The sequence below is a fragment of the Cibotium barometz genome, chromosome 29 (assembly GCF_041138505.1).
Source record: "Cibotium barometz isolate CiBa-2024 chromosome 29, ASM4113850v1, whole genome shotgun sequence".
Lineage (NCBI taxonomy): Eukaryota > Viridiplantae > Streptophyta > Polypodiopsida > Cyatheales > Cibotiaceae > Cibotium > Cibotium barometz.
The window spans coordinates 15,367,760-15,381,669 of record NC_141074.1 but is presented as its reverse complement, the minus strand read 5'-3'; the positions used below and the strand labels follow the sequence as shown (position 1 = coordinate 15,381,669).

The 13,910-nt window shown below is 39.0% G+C and overlaps 1 protein-coding gene across 1 annotated transcript; it reads left to right on the top strand.

Moving 5' to 3' along the window:
• The first annotated feature begins 2,734 nt into the window (after positions 1-2,734).
• On the top strand, positions 2,735-5,083 carry LOC147621896 (uncharacterized). The gene is made up of 6 exons (XM_086822914.1): positions 2,735-3,395; positions 3,535-3,602; positions 3,779-3,956; positions 4,039-4,155; positions 4,229-4,386; positions 4,667-5,083. Exons 1-6 carry the CDS (start codon positions 2,741-2,743, stop codon positions 4,847-4,849), a joined length of 1,359 nt encoding a protein of 452 aa, XP_086679040.1. The 5' UTR covers positions 2,735-2,740; the 3' UTR covers positions 4,850-5,083.
• The last annotated feature ends 8,827 nt before the right edge of the window (positions 5,084-13,910 follow it).

Below are 13,910 nucleotides of genomic sequence, written 5' to 3'. Positions count from 1 at the left end.
ATGATGGAAAAGTGGACTAAGAAATATGAAGATGCAAGAAAGAGAAGGATAGAGGAGAGAAGAGAATTTAGGAGATCAACACAAGGGCACACGGCATACCCACGTGACCTTAAGACTCTTCCAAAGGATTGCAATATTGAATGGCCTAGAGATGCCCTAGAGCAAGGCGAAAGGATGGGAGAGGATATTACAAGAGAAGAATGGGAGTATGCAAGTGGATGCGACCACCAATAAAGATGTTTTAATATTTAACTAACATATATTGTATTTTGCTAAAATATATAATGTTGAATACTAAATTCCTTACATATAAGATATATTTAAGATTTTTAATTAGGTTGCAGTATAAAGTGCATAATGCAATGTGGTCAAAAGGTTGATATTTTTACACTCAACATGTGGACTCGAAGAGAAACACATATGATTGTGGTGTAATGACAAGTTTTGACCAAGATAGTCGAACTGGTAGAAGAGATAATAACATTATAGCGGTAAAAGAAACTTGAATATTGTGTGGAGCAATTCAAGATAGCTTGGAGATCAGATTTAGAGCTTTTGAAGTGTTTATCTTTGATGTTGTTAAGTGGTTGAAAAAGGTATATAGAGATACGCGAGCAACCTTCAAGAATTATGCAAGTGGAGTTTTTGCCATCAACTCAACTAAATTATGGCAAGATTCAAGAGACACATAGATTTTACCACAACATTGTGAACAGGTTTGTACTTGATTTTCAATTTTGATAAATCCATAGATAAAAGGAAAGCATTATATATATTTTCTTGTAAATATTTTATGGTTATTCTTTTTATGTTGTGTTTCATCCGGACCAAAGTGATCCTAATTGAGTTTTTGCCATCAACTCAACTAAATTATGGCAAGATTCAAGAGACACATACATTTTACCACAACATTGTGAACAGGTTTGTACTTGATTTTCAATTTTGATAAATCCATAGATTAAAAGAAGGCATTATATAATGGTTATTCTTTTTAGGTTGTGTTTCATTCGGACCAAAGTGATCCTAATTGGTGGTATGTAATACAAGTCTCTCCTAGATCTAAACGTATAGTTCAAGATCAAGCTGTTAAAGAAGAAATGCATGATGGACAATCAATGTAAGATGCAACTAACAATTAAGATGACCACCATAAGGACCAAGAAATAGAACAAACCCATTCAGAATTTGAGGAATGCAATACAAATGAAGATATGCTATCTTTGGTTTCATCAAATGAAATCAATGAGCGTATAAGTCATGACCATGATAATAATACCTATACATCTTCTTCAAATAGTGGAATAGGACTTTGTATTGATATAGGAGCCATCAAAATGATGGATTTAGAGATAGACCAATCAGCATGCATAGATTTATTGCAAGATGGATTTGATGATGGTACTTGTTAAATATATATATCATCATAATATATGTACATATTAACCGGTTCGTACAAATTAGGTGATTTTGTTGTTTTATTTTAAAAAGATTTGGATGTTTGTCAAGCTTTTGGAATTTAATTTCTTTTAAGTTTTAATTTCCACTCAAGTTTAACATTTTGTTTTTTTACAGCGGCACTAAACAACGTTTATACCGATGGTTATATCGGTGTTTATATAACGTCGCTTAGTGACAGTTTTCCAGAGCTTCTCAGTGGGCACACATATAGCAGTGTAACGTAAAATGTCGCTAATTCTTACTTTTGTTGTAGTGATCTCGTCTTTCTAAACCTAGCATACATCATATTTCATCAAGTACAACTACAAAGCAACGTTTTTCTTTCATGTAAATAAGAAAAGATCCCTTCCTCTGTGGTGAGTTTTTGTACAAGATATTTTTAAAACATAGAAAATAACCCATGGAGGCTTGTCATTGGCCTGAATTTGGGCACTTCTGTGGAGCAAACACTTTTGTTGTAGCTTTGTAGATATCATGTGGTCGAATGCATTTGCGGTGTGAAGAATGCTAATGTGTTCAGATAATGATCAATTGCATGTTCCAATCGTAAGGTTTTCAAATGTTCTTTTCTTGCTTATTTCCAACATTTATATCAAGCAAGAGGTTGGTCTTCCTCTGCCTAGATTATGATCGGGAGAAGAGCCCACTCACCACCCTATTGCTCTAAGAGGTTTTCTTTATGTAGGATTGGGATTTCCTACTTGGAGAAGTGTTTGGACCTAATTGGCTTTCTTGGTTATGCACTAGACTGTAGCAATTGCAGATTGCTTGTAGATAGTATGCACCTTGTGGATGACTTTCTCTATCCAATTGATTGCCTTCGACTAGATGCTCAATTTGATTGGCTTCCTGAGGTGTTTTTTGGTTGGTACACAAGGCAATGTTTTCTAGCCACGGGAGGAGTTGGATGTTCATATACAACCTCATGCCCAATTGTGGAGGAGGGATCTTTGGTTCATGAAGTTCTATGTTTGGATATGTTTTGGGAGGATGATTTTGTTCTTCCCTCTCCCCTTGTGGAACTAGTAGATTTCTCTAGTCCACCCGCATCCCCTAAGGGCACTGAGTAGACCAACTTCTGGTGGTGGGTGAGATATAGCCGGCTTCAATTTGTTACCCACCTGGATGTTTTGTTTTGTAGACTTTTGGGTCTCTTTTTCCTATATTTATAGAGAGACCTCTCATGTACATATTTCTTTTTTAAATCTACTTATCGTAGAACACAACCAACATCAGGATCGGCAATTTGCCATGCCTTACATGAGGTTTTCATGAGGTTTTCATGAATTTGCCCAAGCGTGCAACGCGCACGTCTGAACTAGAAAAGGACCGCCGTGGATATCGATCAACACAATCGCGAGCTGCACTGTGCTCATACTTTCCTCCATCTGGGCGGCGCGATCTGCACTACTGTGCTCATACTTGGCTTTCAATTTCTCAACCAGGTGGGTCACTGTGGATCGTGCGCGTCGGGACTCGGGCCCTCGTGAAGACCCTGCGTTTGAAATCGTGCGCTATCGGGCCCTCCAACAAGCTGCTCGCATTATTGAAGCCATCCACAGTGACACATTCCAACGCGAGCTTCTTGTCCACCTACGTCTCTACGGCAGTCTGTATAAAACGCAAGGCGATCTCGCTCAATTCGATACCAAGCAAGGTGCTTGCGCCCACATACACACTTGCTGCTATGGCACGCTCAGCATACAGCTTGTTGAAGTCCCGCATCCTGTATAACGTCCTCTTCATAGCTGCACTAGTGTTAATGCACAATCATGAATTAGCACAGGCACAGCAGCAATGCGGACCAGGGGCGAATGGCCAGTCCTGCGGCAACGGGAATTGCTGCAGCCAATATGGCTACTGCGGCAAAGACTCGGCTCACTGCGGAAGCGGATGCCAGAGTAAATACGGGAAATGCAGTGGATCCTGCTTCCCTGGTAATGAGCGTCTACTCTAGTCTACATATGCAGTCCATTTTTTTGCGGTCGATCTTGCATGGCAACAAGAGCAGCCGTGGTGTGTGCTGCTGCTAATTCGAATCGTACTAGGCCTTATAACGGCGGTTCTGATCTGCAGGCACAGCCATGGTGCTAACTCGCGGCGGCATTGAGAAGCCCATCGGAGAAGCCGCTATCGGTGACGAGGTGAGCGACTTCTCTCAAGCTCTCTATTTCTCTCAAGCCCTCTATTTGTAGTACACCACCTCACGGTCGTCCTCTCGCTACTATATTATTGTACGTTATGTATGTATATGAACAATATCATGGATATTATGTATGTAGATAAACAATATAATCTTGGTCGCACAAGCTGTTTGCAGGTGGCGGTGTGGATCCATGAGAATGGCGAGATCGAGTATGACGAGGTGTATGCGCATGGCCATGAGGATGCCTCCACCTTGTCGGAATTTGTGGTGCTCACTCTCAGCAGCCTGCAGAATGCAAACGTGACCAAGACACTCGAGCTCACCCCTGATCACTTCGTCGTCATTTTCGGAGGTTGGCACGTGTAGTAGTGTAATTTTGATGGTGTGGGAATAGTAATGACAGTTACATTAAGGGAACCTGCCTCTCTCTACAGGAAATGTTGCTGCCACGCCGGAGTACAAAAAGGCGAAGGACGTGATCGTAGGCGACAAGCTGATGGCAGTTGCCGCCGATGGCGCCCAGCTTCCACTCTCCAACTTTGTTGTGTCTGGTAAGTTACAATCTTTCTTTCTTCATCTACCCTCACGATCACCAAGTACGTAGCTGAGGATTGCTTTTTGCAGCTATTAAACAAGAGACTTTGAAGGGATTGTACAACCCCTTCACGCTCCGCGGAACGATACTAGTCAATCACGTACTTGCATCTTGCCACAGCGACTGGTTTCTGGACTCGGCCTTTGATCGCCTCGGCCTCTCACGCTTCCTCCCTGCCACATATCAGGTTGCTGATCCTCTACTTTTCCCCTTTGCATGATGACTCGCTCCCACCCACCAATGATGAGTCTTTGTGCATCGCATGTAAACCACACGTTTTTGTCATGGCCGCAAGAACGCACGTACACAACTCCTTCAAGAAAATGGATGTATAATAATATATCATCTATGACTCATGCACGTGCGTACACAAAAATAACAAGTGCGCCACATATTTTTTTGGTGTCCTCACAACATTCCACCATTTCAAGACTCCAATTCACATCTGCCTCTGTTTTTGTATGCAGGCAGTGCTTGCACCTGTAAGAATGATGTACAAAGGGATGGGCAGAGATGCATATGCAAAGCTGTACAGACAATTGGACTCTCGCTTGGACATTGCGAGATCGGGAAGTGACTTCCAGGGATACATCAAGCTTCTCGGAATGACTTTGTCTCCTAGCTCCTACAAAAGTAGTCAAATCGCCTAGTGTACTAGCTAGGCTCACCATGAGGATCGTTCCGATGTACCTATAAATAAGAATATGAAAGCAATATGTGCACCTACTGTGCACCTATTATGCTAGTCTCAAAGGGGGTCCTCACGTACGTATGCAAAGCTACCCAATCACAAATAACAAATGCTCATGTACCTGCACTCCTATGCGAGTACATGGATAATCATAAATAAGATCTAGTCTACCAACAACTAAGGTTTTCTATAAGAGTGTCCCTCTTTCTATTCACACACACACACACACACACACACACATAGAGAAATGATGCAATTCTCCATGCTATGGTAATGCAACACCCCAAGGTTAGTTATACAAGACTTTAATGCACCCGTTCACCCAAGACCACCAATACATAGAAACTGTAGAAGATTGCAATAACAGTTCATTGCATACAACGGGGCCTCGTCTCACGCTCATCACCATAATCATCCACATAATTCATAATTCACATGAAATTTCACATCATAGCATAAATTGCTCAAAAAACTCAAAGGTTACATAATTCAACGATATAGAAGAAATTGCCATGAATCCTTGATTGTGAAGACCACGTCACACTATGATGACGGAGCTCGAACCTCGTGACTAGCCTCGAGCTTTCCTCGCTCTCACTCACACTTGTGCTCGTATTCGACTTCCCTGAGAGGTCTGACAATAATTACAATCTTATGAATATGAATAATTCCTTGTATAGATCAAAGTCTTGATCTCACACTATAACTAACTATAGTCCTCTAATAACTGCAACTAAAGTACTCTAATCCCTAAACTACACTCGTCTCTACAATCTACCTCTGACAATAGTAGCATATTCAATAATGTCTTAACATTGTGCTTTTGTCTCATAATATAAAGGTCAAAGTACTCAAATCATCCAAAAGGCATCTCATGCACAAGTGAATGTGGGCAAAATATTTATACACGACCAAAAAGGAGACACATTTGAAAATGCATGCTTTATATTCTTTGTATCCACGTCCTCTAAATATGTTAAAGCACCCTATATATGACCTCTTATCAACTTATTAATTTGTAATTTTATTGTAGGATGCATATACATTTCAATACACTTATTTACATTAAATCTTACAGAATGTAATTTTGATTCTCTTAACACAAATGTGTTCATCTTTTCTTTCATGTTTATATATATATTATTTTTATATATTTATTTACAATAAACCTTACGAACTATAATTATCACTTTCTTAACACAAATGAGACAAAGGATGAACACAAATGTGTCTATCTTTTGTCTCACATTTATACAAAAAAATTTTAGCAATGAAGAGAGAGAGAAAGAGAGAGTGATAGAAATTATGCAATTCTTCATGATGCTATGATAATGCAACACCTCGAGATTAGTTGTTATACAAGAACTATAATGCACCCATTCACCCAAGACCACCAATACATGGAAATTGTAGAAGATTGCAATAACAATTCATTGCACCTCTGATCACCATAATCATCCACTACATAATTCAAATTTCACAGCAAAGTTCACATCATAACATAAACTACTCAAAAAACTCAAAGATTGCATGATTCAATGATATAGAAGAAATTGCCATGAATCTTTGATTGTGATGGCGTTCTAGAATTTGGAAACCACGCACTATGGCGGACCTCGAACCTTGTGACCACCCTCAAACTTTGCTCACTCTCACCACTCGCACTTGTGCTTGCATTCACTACAAGTGATGGGGAGCATAATCGTGCACCATATCCACGTGAAGAGGAGAGAGAAAAATGAGAGGAGACCTGGGCACGTGCACATGGTGTACACAATTTCAGTACACGTCTATAGCCGTGCGCGGCTATAGACTATAGGCACAGCTATACTTGCATGTATAGCCACATACTAGAAAATAATTTCAGACATTCCCAAGAGCTCAAAATATCCCAATATCACAATAGAAGAAGCACAAAATGTGATCCCAATATCACAACAAAAGAAGCACAAAACGTGGTCCTAATATCATAAAAGAAGAAGCACCAAGTGTATTGTAATACAATCATATATGGACTAAATCAAGAATGACAAAGTGAGAAATTGTTTAATGAATTAGGTTGATTGATCTTTGCCCAACATCTATCATATTTTCCATCAGATCCATACATGCTAATTGGTCTATCTCAAGATCCATATATCCCATTGCAATATTAACAAAAATATCCATCCCACTAGAGCAATGGACTCAACATCATCATTATTATGGATTCAATTTCTTCTCATTATCTTGGATAGGGACACCTTCATCTTGATTAGTTGGTCGTATCCCACATTATTGAGGACACTCAAACTCATCGCCGATCACTTCATCATCATTTTTGAGGTTGGCACATGTAGTACTCTAGCACAAAAGTATATTTTTGCTAGTTTATGTAGCATTGTGGGAACCTGTCTATATGTAGCAAATGTTGATGCCACGCCAGAGTACAAAAAGGCAAAGGATGTGATTGTAGGAAACGAAATGATGGCAGTCTCGGCGAGCACTACAATAGAACGAGGGTGTTGCAAAACGAAAATAGCAACAATTTTATAACTAGAAGGGTAGGGAGATGTCGGGTCCATTTTGATGCTAAAAAAGCTACTGTTTTTGTTGAGCATCAAAAATAGGAGTGAAATATCACTGCTGCTGAGTAGCGATACTTTGTTGATAATAAGCAGCAAAATTTTACTGATGAGCAACGTTATTTTGTTACTATTTCCTCTCCTCAACAGGCGAAATTACTATGTAATAAAAAAAGATGAGCCAGACTGGGGATTCCACATAGGACTCCCCAGTCTGCTCCAACTCTTTTCTTTAAATTAAAACAAAGTCATAGTTTTGTGATACAAACATAAATATGGAAAAGGCATAGACTTAGAAGAATGCAAGTGAGTCCAAAATGTATTATGTTTCACGAATTGTCAGGCCTTTGGCCATATATGCAAGACATATATCAAAGAAGAGGTGGCTAATTGAAAACCTCATTGGATTTCGAGTTATCATCATAATCTTTGTCCTCCTCTTCACTTCCTTCTACCGCTTCATGCTTGTGATCTTGAACTTTCTCTTTCTCTTCCCCTTTATCCTATATACATGCCATCAAGTAATACAATAGATATGTACCTACATACATAGTAATCATGTTTACTATTTACCAATACATAACTTGTGAGTGCATGAGAATACGGAATATGTAATATAACTTAGCTAGTGAATTGAGAAGAAGATTCATACCTCACCAAGCTTCCCATTTTGTAAATAGCCTCTCTCATACAATGTCAAGATCATGAATGTATCCCATCTTGTAATAATTTCATATGTGTTGCTTCATCAATATCTATATCTAATGGAAGCTCAATGAAAGGTTCTATATCAATATCACTATTATTATCCAATGAAGCATTGTCATGATTGATAGGTGACTCGTCATATTCTTCGGATTGATGTTCCTCATTCTCTTGATCGGCGTCCTCCAAAATGTTTTATTCATCGTCATTTTTCAATGAGCTAATTTGAGGTAGTACTTACACCTCATCTAGAGATTATACCTTTACCTCTTGATCTTGAAAGATATGTTTTGAACAAGGGGAAACTTGTATAACATACCACCACTTTGGATCAATTCGATCGATGTGCAATACAACCTAATATCACAAAGCAAACGGGTTACACTTTTATTATATTATATCAAGATTTATTGTTGGGATTAGTTGGATAATAACCTCTTGATAGTGTTGAGGTAGTATGAAAGTATCTTTCTCATCATTCCAAAACTTGGTGGAATCAATTTGAAAGAACCCATTTGGATGGTTCTTCACAGTTGCTTGAGCACCTCTATATATCACCTTGAACCATTTAACATCAAAGATAAATAGACTAAATTCTCTAAACCCAACCTCAAGAATATCTTGAATAGTTCCACAATACTCAAGAGTGTTCTCTATGACATTGGTATCATGTCTACTAGCTCGACTCTCTTGCTCCTCAAAAGCTACCATCACACTATAATCAAATGTGTTTATTTTAGAATCCACATGCTCCGTGTGCAAGTGCCTTCCCTCTTGTTGAAATATACAAGTGAATAGGGTGTGTGTGGGAACAAGCCCTTGGATAGAGGCTGTAAAAGAAGATGAGTAAATGTGAAAGAACCTGTGAAAAGGTTAGAAGAATCTACTGGGAGAGAATAATGGGTAGCATGAGGGAATTTAGGAGTGTGGAGATATTTTGGGAGATAATCAGGGAAAAGAGAAGAGGTGGAGAGAATCAGGCAAAAGGTGGAGATATTCAGGGAGTGAATCATGGAGAAATCAAGGGGATTTGATGCTTGATGTAAACACTATAAATTGAGGCATAGCCCTAATGAGAATTTGCTGGTTTTTGAGTATCCATGCCTACATTAATCTATCTGCTAATTATTCACTAATTATGTCTTAATTATTTCTTAATCACTTGCTAATCACTTTGTTAATCATGTTGATTCTAGTGTATGATCCACCATAGCTCATCATTATGCTCAAATTTCAACATGGTATCAGAGCCATGCCTAGAATCAACTAGATTTATGAGCCCATTAGTGAATTAATCAAGATTAGTAGGTAATTAGCAAAATAATCAATTTTTAGTGAGTTTTTTCATTTCCCCTTCACCCCCAGCCAGTGGAGGGTCTCTAGCATCCAGCACAGTTAAAATTAGGTCATGAGCTTCTAGCTTAAGCTAGCTAAGCTCATTAGCTTCAAGCCCATCCACTCCACGCTGCAAACCGCGCAGAAATGAAGCAGAAATCAACGTTTGAACCGGCGCATTTTTCTGAAGCAAACTGCAGATTTCTCTTGGCTCCAATCAAATTACTTCAATTCCTCCTAGCCCAAGGGGTAATCAAGCATGCTCTACAAGCTGGTGAAGACAGAAATCAATTTCATCAAGTCTACAGAGAGATCCAAGCTCTTCATCAAATCTGCAGGTGACTTTGGTAAAACAGAGATTAAGCTTTCATTATTTGGTCAAATCTTGTGTTTCTTGGTTTAATCCTCTACTAGACTCATTGCTATTGATGCCTTTGAAAGCATTTGAGCTCATTTGGAGTGGAAGGCACCAGATCTGAGCTCCCCGCATACTCTGTTTTCTGCACACAAACCAGAGCATTAATTTGCTAATCAGTGATTAATCAGTGCTAATCACTGTACTTTGTTGCAATTGAGGGTTCAAATTAACCATTAGGTATCTGATACAGATCCCTATAACTTCAGATTTCAAATCGGAGTTGGTTTGATACTCCAACCATCCCGTACAAATTGGTTACTCTCAATTTAATATAATTTCTGGTAAAATTGTGCTGATAAATTTGTGAAAATCATCATTTGGCATTCAAACCTTGGTTAATGCCTGTAAATCTCACTCAAATACAAGATTATTCATAGCCAGAGTTGCATTTGGAATGTGCATGAGAATGAATGCTATACGCATTATGTATTGGGCACATTGCATCAGTGTAAAAATGGGAACAGACACTGCCCTTGTCCAGATTAAGGCAAGTGGTAAGACCTCCCACATAAATTTGGGTTTGCATTGCATAAAGATACAAAATAAACATAAAAAGCCCAAAGGAACTGTCAGCAAAACATTGAAACATGTTGCTCACATGGAGCAAAATGACCTGACGGACGAGCTCATGGCCCCAACCATGAAAGAAGAAGAATATCTCTTCCCAAGAAGAGGATCCACACCGAGAAGAAGACCTGAAGGAAGACATGGACACGAGAAGAGAAGCTGCCCCGAGAAGAGAAGCTGCCCCGAGAAGACTGGAAGAAGAGACGGACGCGTGGAGAGATGCTGCCACGAGAAGAAGACTGAAGAAAAGAGAAGATGTGAGGCTCCAAAGAGTGAGGAGCCATGTGAAAATCTCTGAGAGAGAGAGAGAGAGAGAGACCCCACAACCCAATGTAACCTGCCCCAATAAAGTAAAACCACCTCTGAGCCACCAATGATGTAGGCCACGTGGTAGATGTATGTGTGAGCACTTTAGTCAAGGTCGCGGGCACTTATAGTAGCCTTGGACACATAGAGAGAGAGAATGTCAAGGACTATGGAGTTTAGGGACTTGAGGCACTGGTCGCGGACTGTCAAGTAAAGGGAGGCAAACTTGGTATAGGGTCTAGGTGTACTAGGAGTATTCACTTGAGGGGAGGTGTTGAAATATACAAGTGAATAGGGTGTGTGTGGGAACAAGCCCTTGGATAGAGGCTGTAAAAGAAGATGAGTAAATGTGAAAGAACCTGTGAAAAGGTTAGAAGAATCTACTGGGAGAGAATAATGGGTAGCATGAGGGAATTTAGGAGTGTGGAGATATTCTGGGAGATAATCAGGGAAAAGAGAAGAGGTGGAGAGAATCAGGCAAAAGGTGGAGATATTCAGGGAGTGAATCATGGAGAAATCAAGGGGATTTGATGCTTGATGTAAACACTATAAATTGAGGCATAGCCCTAATGAGAATTTGCTAGTTTTTGAGTATCCATGCCTACATTAATCTATCTGCTAATTATTCACTAATTACGTCTTAATTATTTCTTAATCACTTGCTAATCACTTTGTTAATCATGTTGATTCTAGTGTATGATCCACCATAGCTCATCATTATGCTCAAATTTCAACACCTCTAACCATATTGCATTATATAGTTTATACTAATATTAAACAAAAGCATGACATTTAGTATAGTGTGTCAAACCAGGTATATAGCGATCGAAGCATGAGATAAAGATGAAGAATGTACTTACTTGAGGGTCACATCCTCTTGCATACTCATGCTATTCTCTTGTGATCATCTCTCCATTTTGCAATGCCATTGATATTGCCATACGAAACCATTCTATATTAATCACATTTACTAAAGATTCCAAGCCAATCAAGAATGACATTTTCTCTTTTGAAATGTCTTCTCTCATCCTTTAGTCTATTGATTGTATCCTTGCATCTCCCAATTCAATTCTCCTTAATGGAACTATTTAAAATGTAGAATGTATTCACCTTTTGGCATAATTCTTCATCCAATTTTTATTGCCTTCCTTTTCCTTGTGGCACATTACTGATTAGTTGGTCATCCTCCTCATTGTTGCACAATTGTGGCATGGAAGGATCTATGCGAGAGAGATGTTTTGAGATATACACAAGAGACTCTTTCATCAACCAGCCCTCTTCCATACTTGCTTCTAGCCTTTCTCTTTGTATCACAAAGTCCTTTAAGGTTTTCATGAACCTTTCAAGGAAAAACATCCATCAAACATGAACAACACCACAAAGCACCACTTTATCAACCAAATGCACCATAAGGTGCAATTGGCTAATGAGAATTGTTCTAGGAAAGTTGTCCTCAATCATACACACTGCCTCAATAACATTGAGACAAGCCATCTCAATGGATATAGGATCTATCTCCTTTAAGGATATATACCTACATACATAGCAATCATGTTTACTATTTACCAATACATAACTTGTGAGTGCATGAGAATACCAAATATGTAATATAACTTAGCTAGTGCATTGAGGAGAAGATTCATACCTCACCAGGCTTCCCATTTTGTAAATAGCATCTCTCACCTTCTTATCTCCACAACCAACTATAGCAATGATAAGAATAAACTACATTGTATAGAAAAAACTGGAAGTTAGTATATGAGCCTGCAAATTATGTACCATAAAGAGAAAATGAATAAGTGAATATTTATACACTTGTAATATCTAGTGCTAATCCTTTTTCTTGAGGCCATATAATTATACCTCTCCTTTCTTTTTGGTCTTTTGAAGTCACCCCTCAATGAATACATTACTTCTGCTGGTCAATCACACTTTTCACCGTATTATGCTCCTTCTTGGTTAATACCCATGGTGGTTCCTTTGTTAAGACCATATTACCACTCTCACTTTCAATTTGCCATGCACTTTGAAGACGTCCAATGTTTTGTAAGTTATTACTTGAACCCTTTGTATCAATTTGCCATGCACTTTGAAGACGTCCAATGTTTTGTAAGTTATCCCTTGAACCCTTTGTATCGATTTTACCAATTAAACGGTCCCAAATATTTTTTGCCAAATTAAACGGTCCGCCATTATATTCTTCGCCCGCCAAATTCTTGAAGATATGCATAGGATCTAAGAGATTATTGATCTTCATGTCACACCAATATTGAAGTCGAAAGAAGATTGAGTGTCTAGACATCCCATCGGGTGGTGGATTGGGTGTGGTTGTCCATGCCTCAAACCAATCTCTACCTCTCATCATCAAGTGTTGAGACATCATGTCCCACATACTTGGGATGTAAAGGAGGGAGAAATCGATGATGTTTGTCATACACCACCTTTGTAAGTGTAGAGGGTCTTTTCAAAACAAGTGATGGTCCACAAATCGCACATGCACGATGTTGAGAGATTGCCAAACCTATTTTAAAATTGAGATGATTGATAGGTAGAGATATAAACTTAAAATTTAAAGCTTAAAGTTATCCGGATCAAATGTGTACCTAAACATAAGGAGAACCCGAATAGTCATGCATCGTCCAAAGCGAAACTCCTTTCACATCTTCCTCACGCCTATTTATCAGCCTTAAAACATCATGGACTTTCACACCTTACCATAGTGTCTCAAGCTCCTCAATCAAAGGCACAAGGCACACATCCATGTTCTCGCCACCTTATACTTGCCTGCTCGTAGAAGGAGAGCAAGCATGATATAACGTTTCTTGATTGCCACCCATGGAGGGAGGTTGTAATTCACCAATACAATAAGCCAAGTAGATCATGATGTGGACTTGAAGCCAAATGGGCTTACTGATGATGAAAAATAGATCAAGAGAGAGGGAGCACACATAGAAGAGCAAACCCTAATATATATTACAAACCCTAACCATAGAGTGAAGCCATCTCCCTTCTCACACAATGCATAAAAGCCATGATCCATAATCTACAACACACTACTTATGTTGTGTCCACACACAGCTAACCCTAGCTAATGTCGCTGGACGCGGTCATTTATGTCTCACACG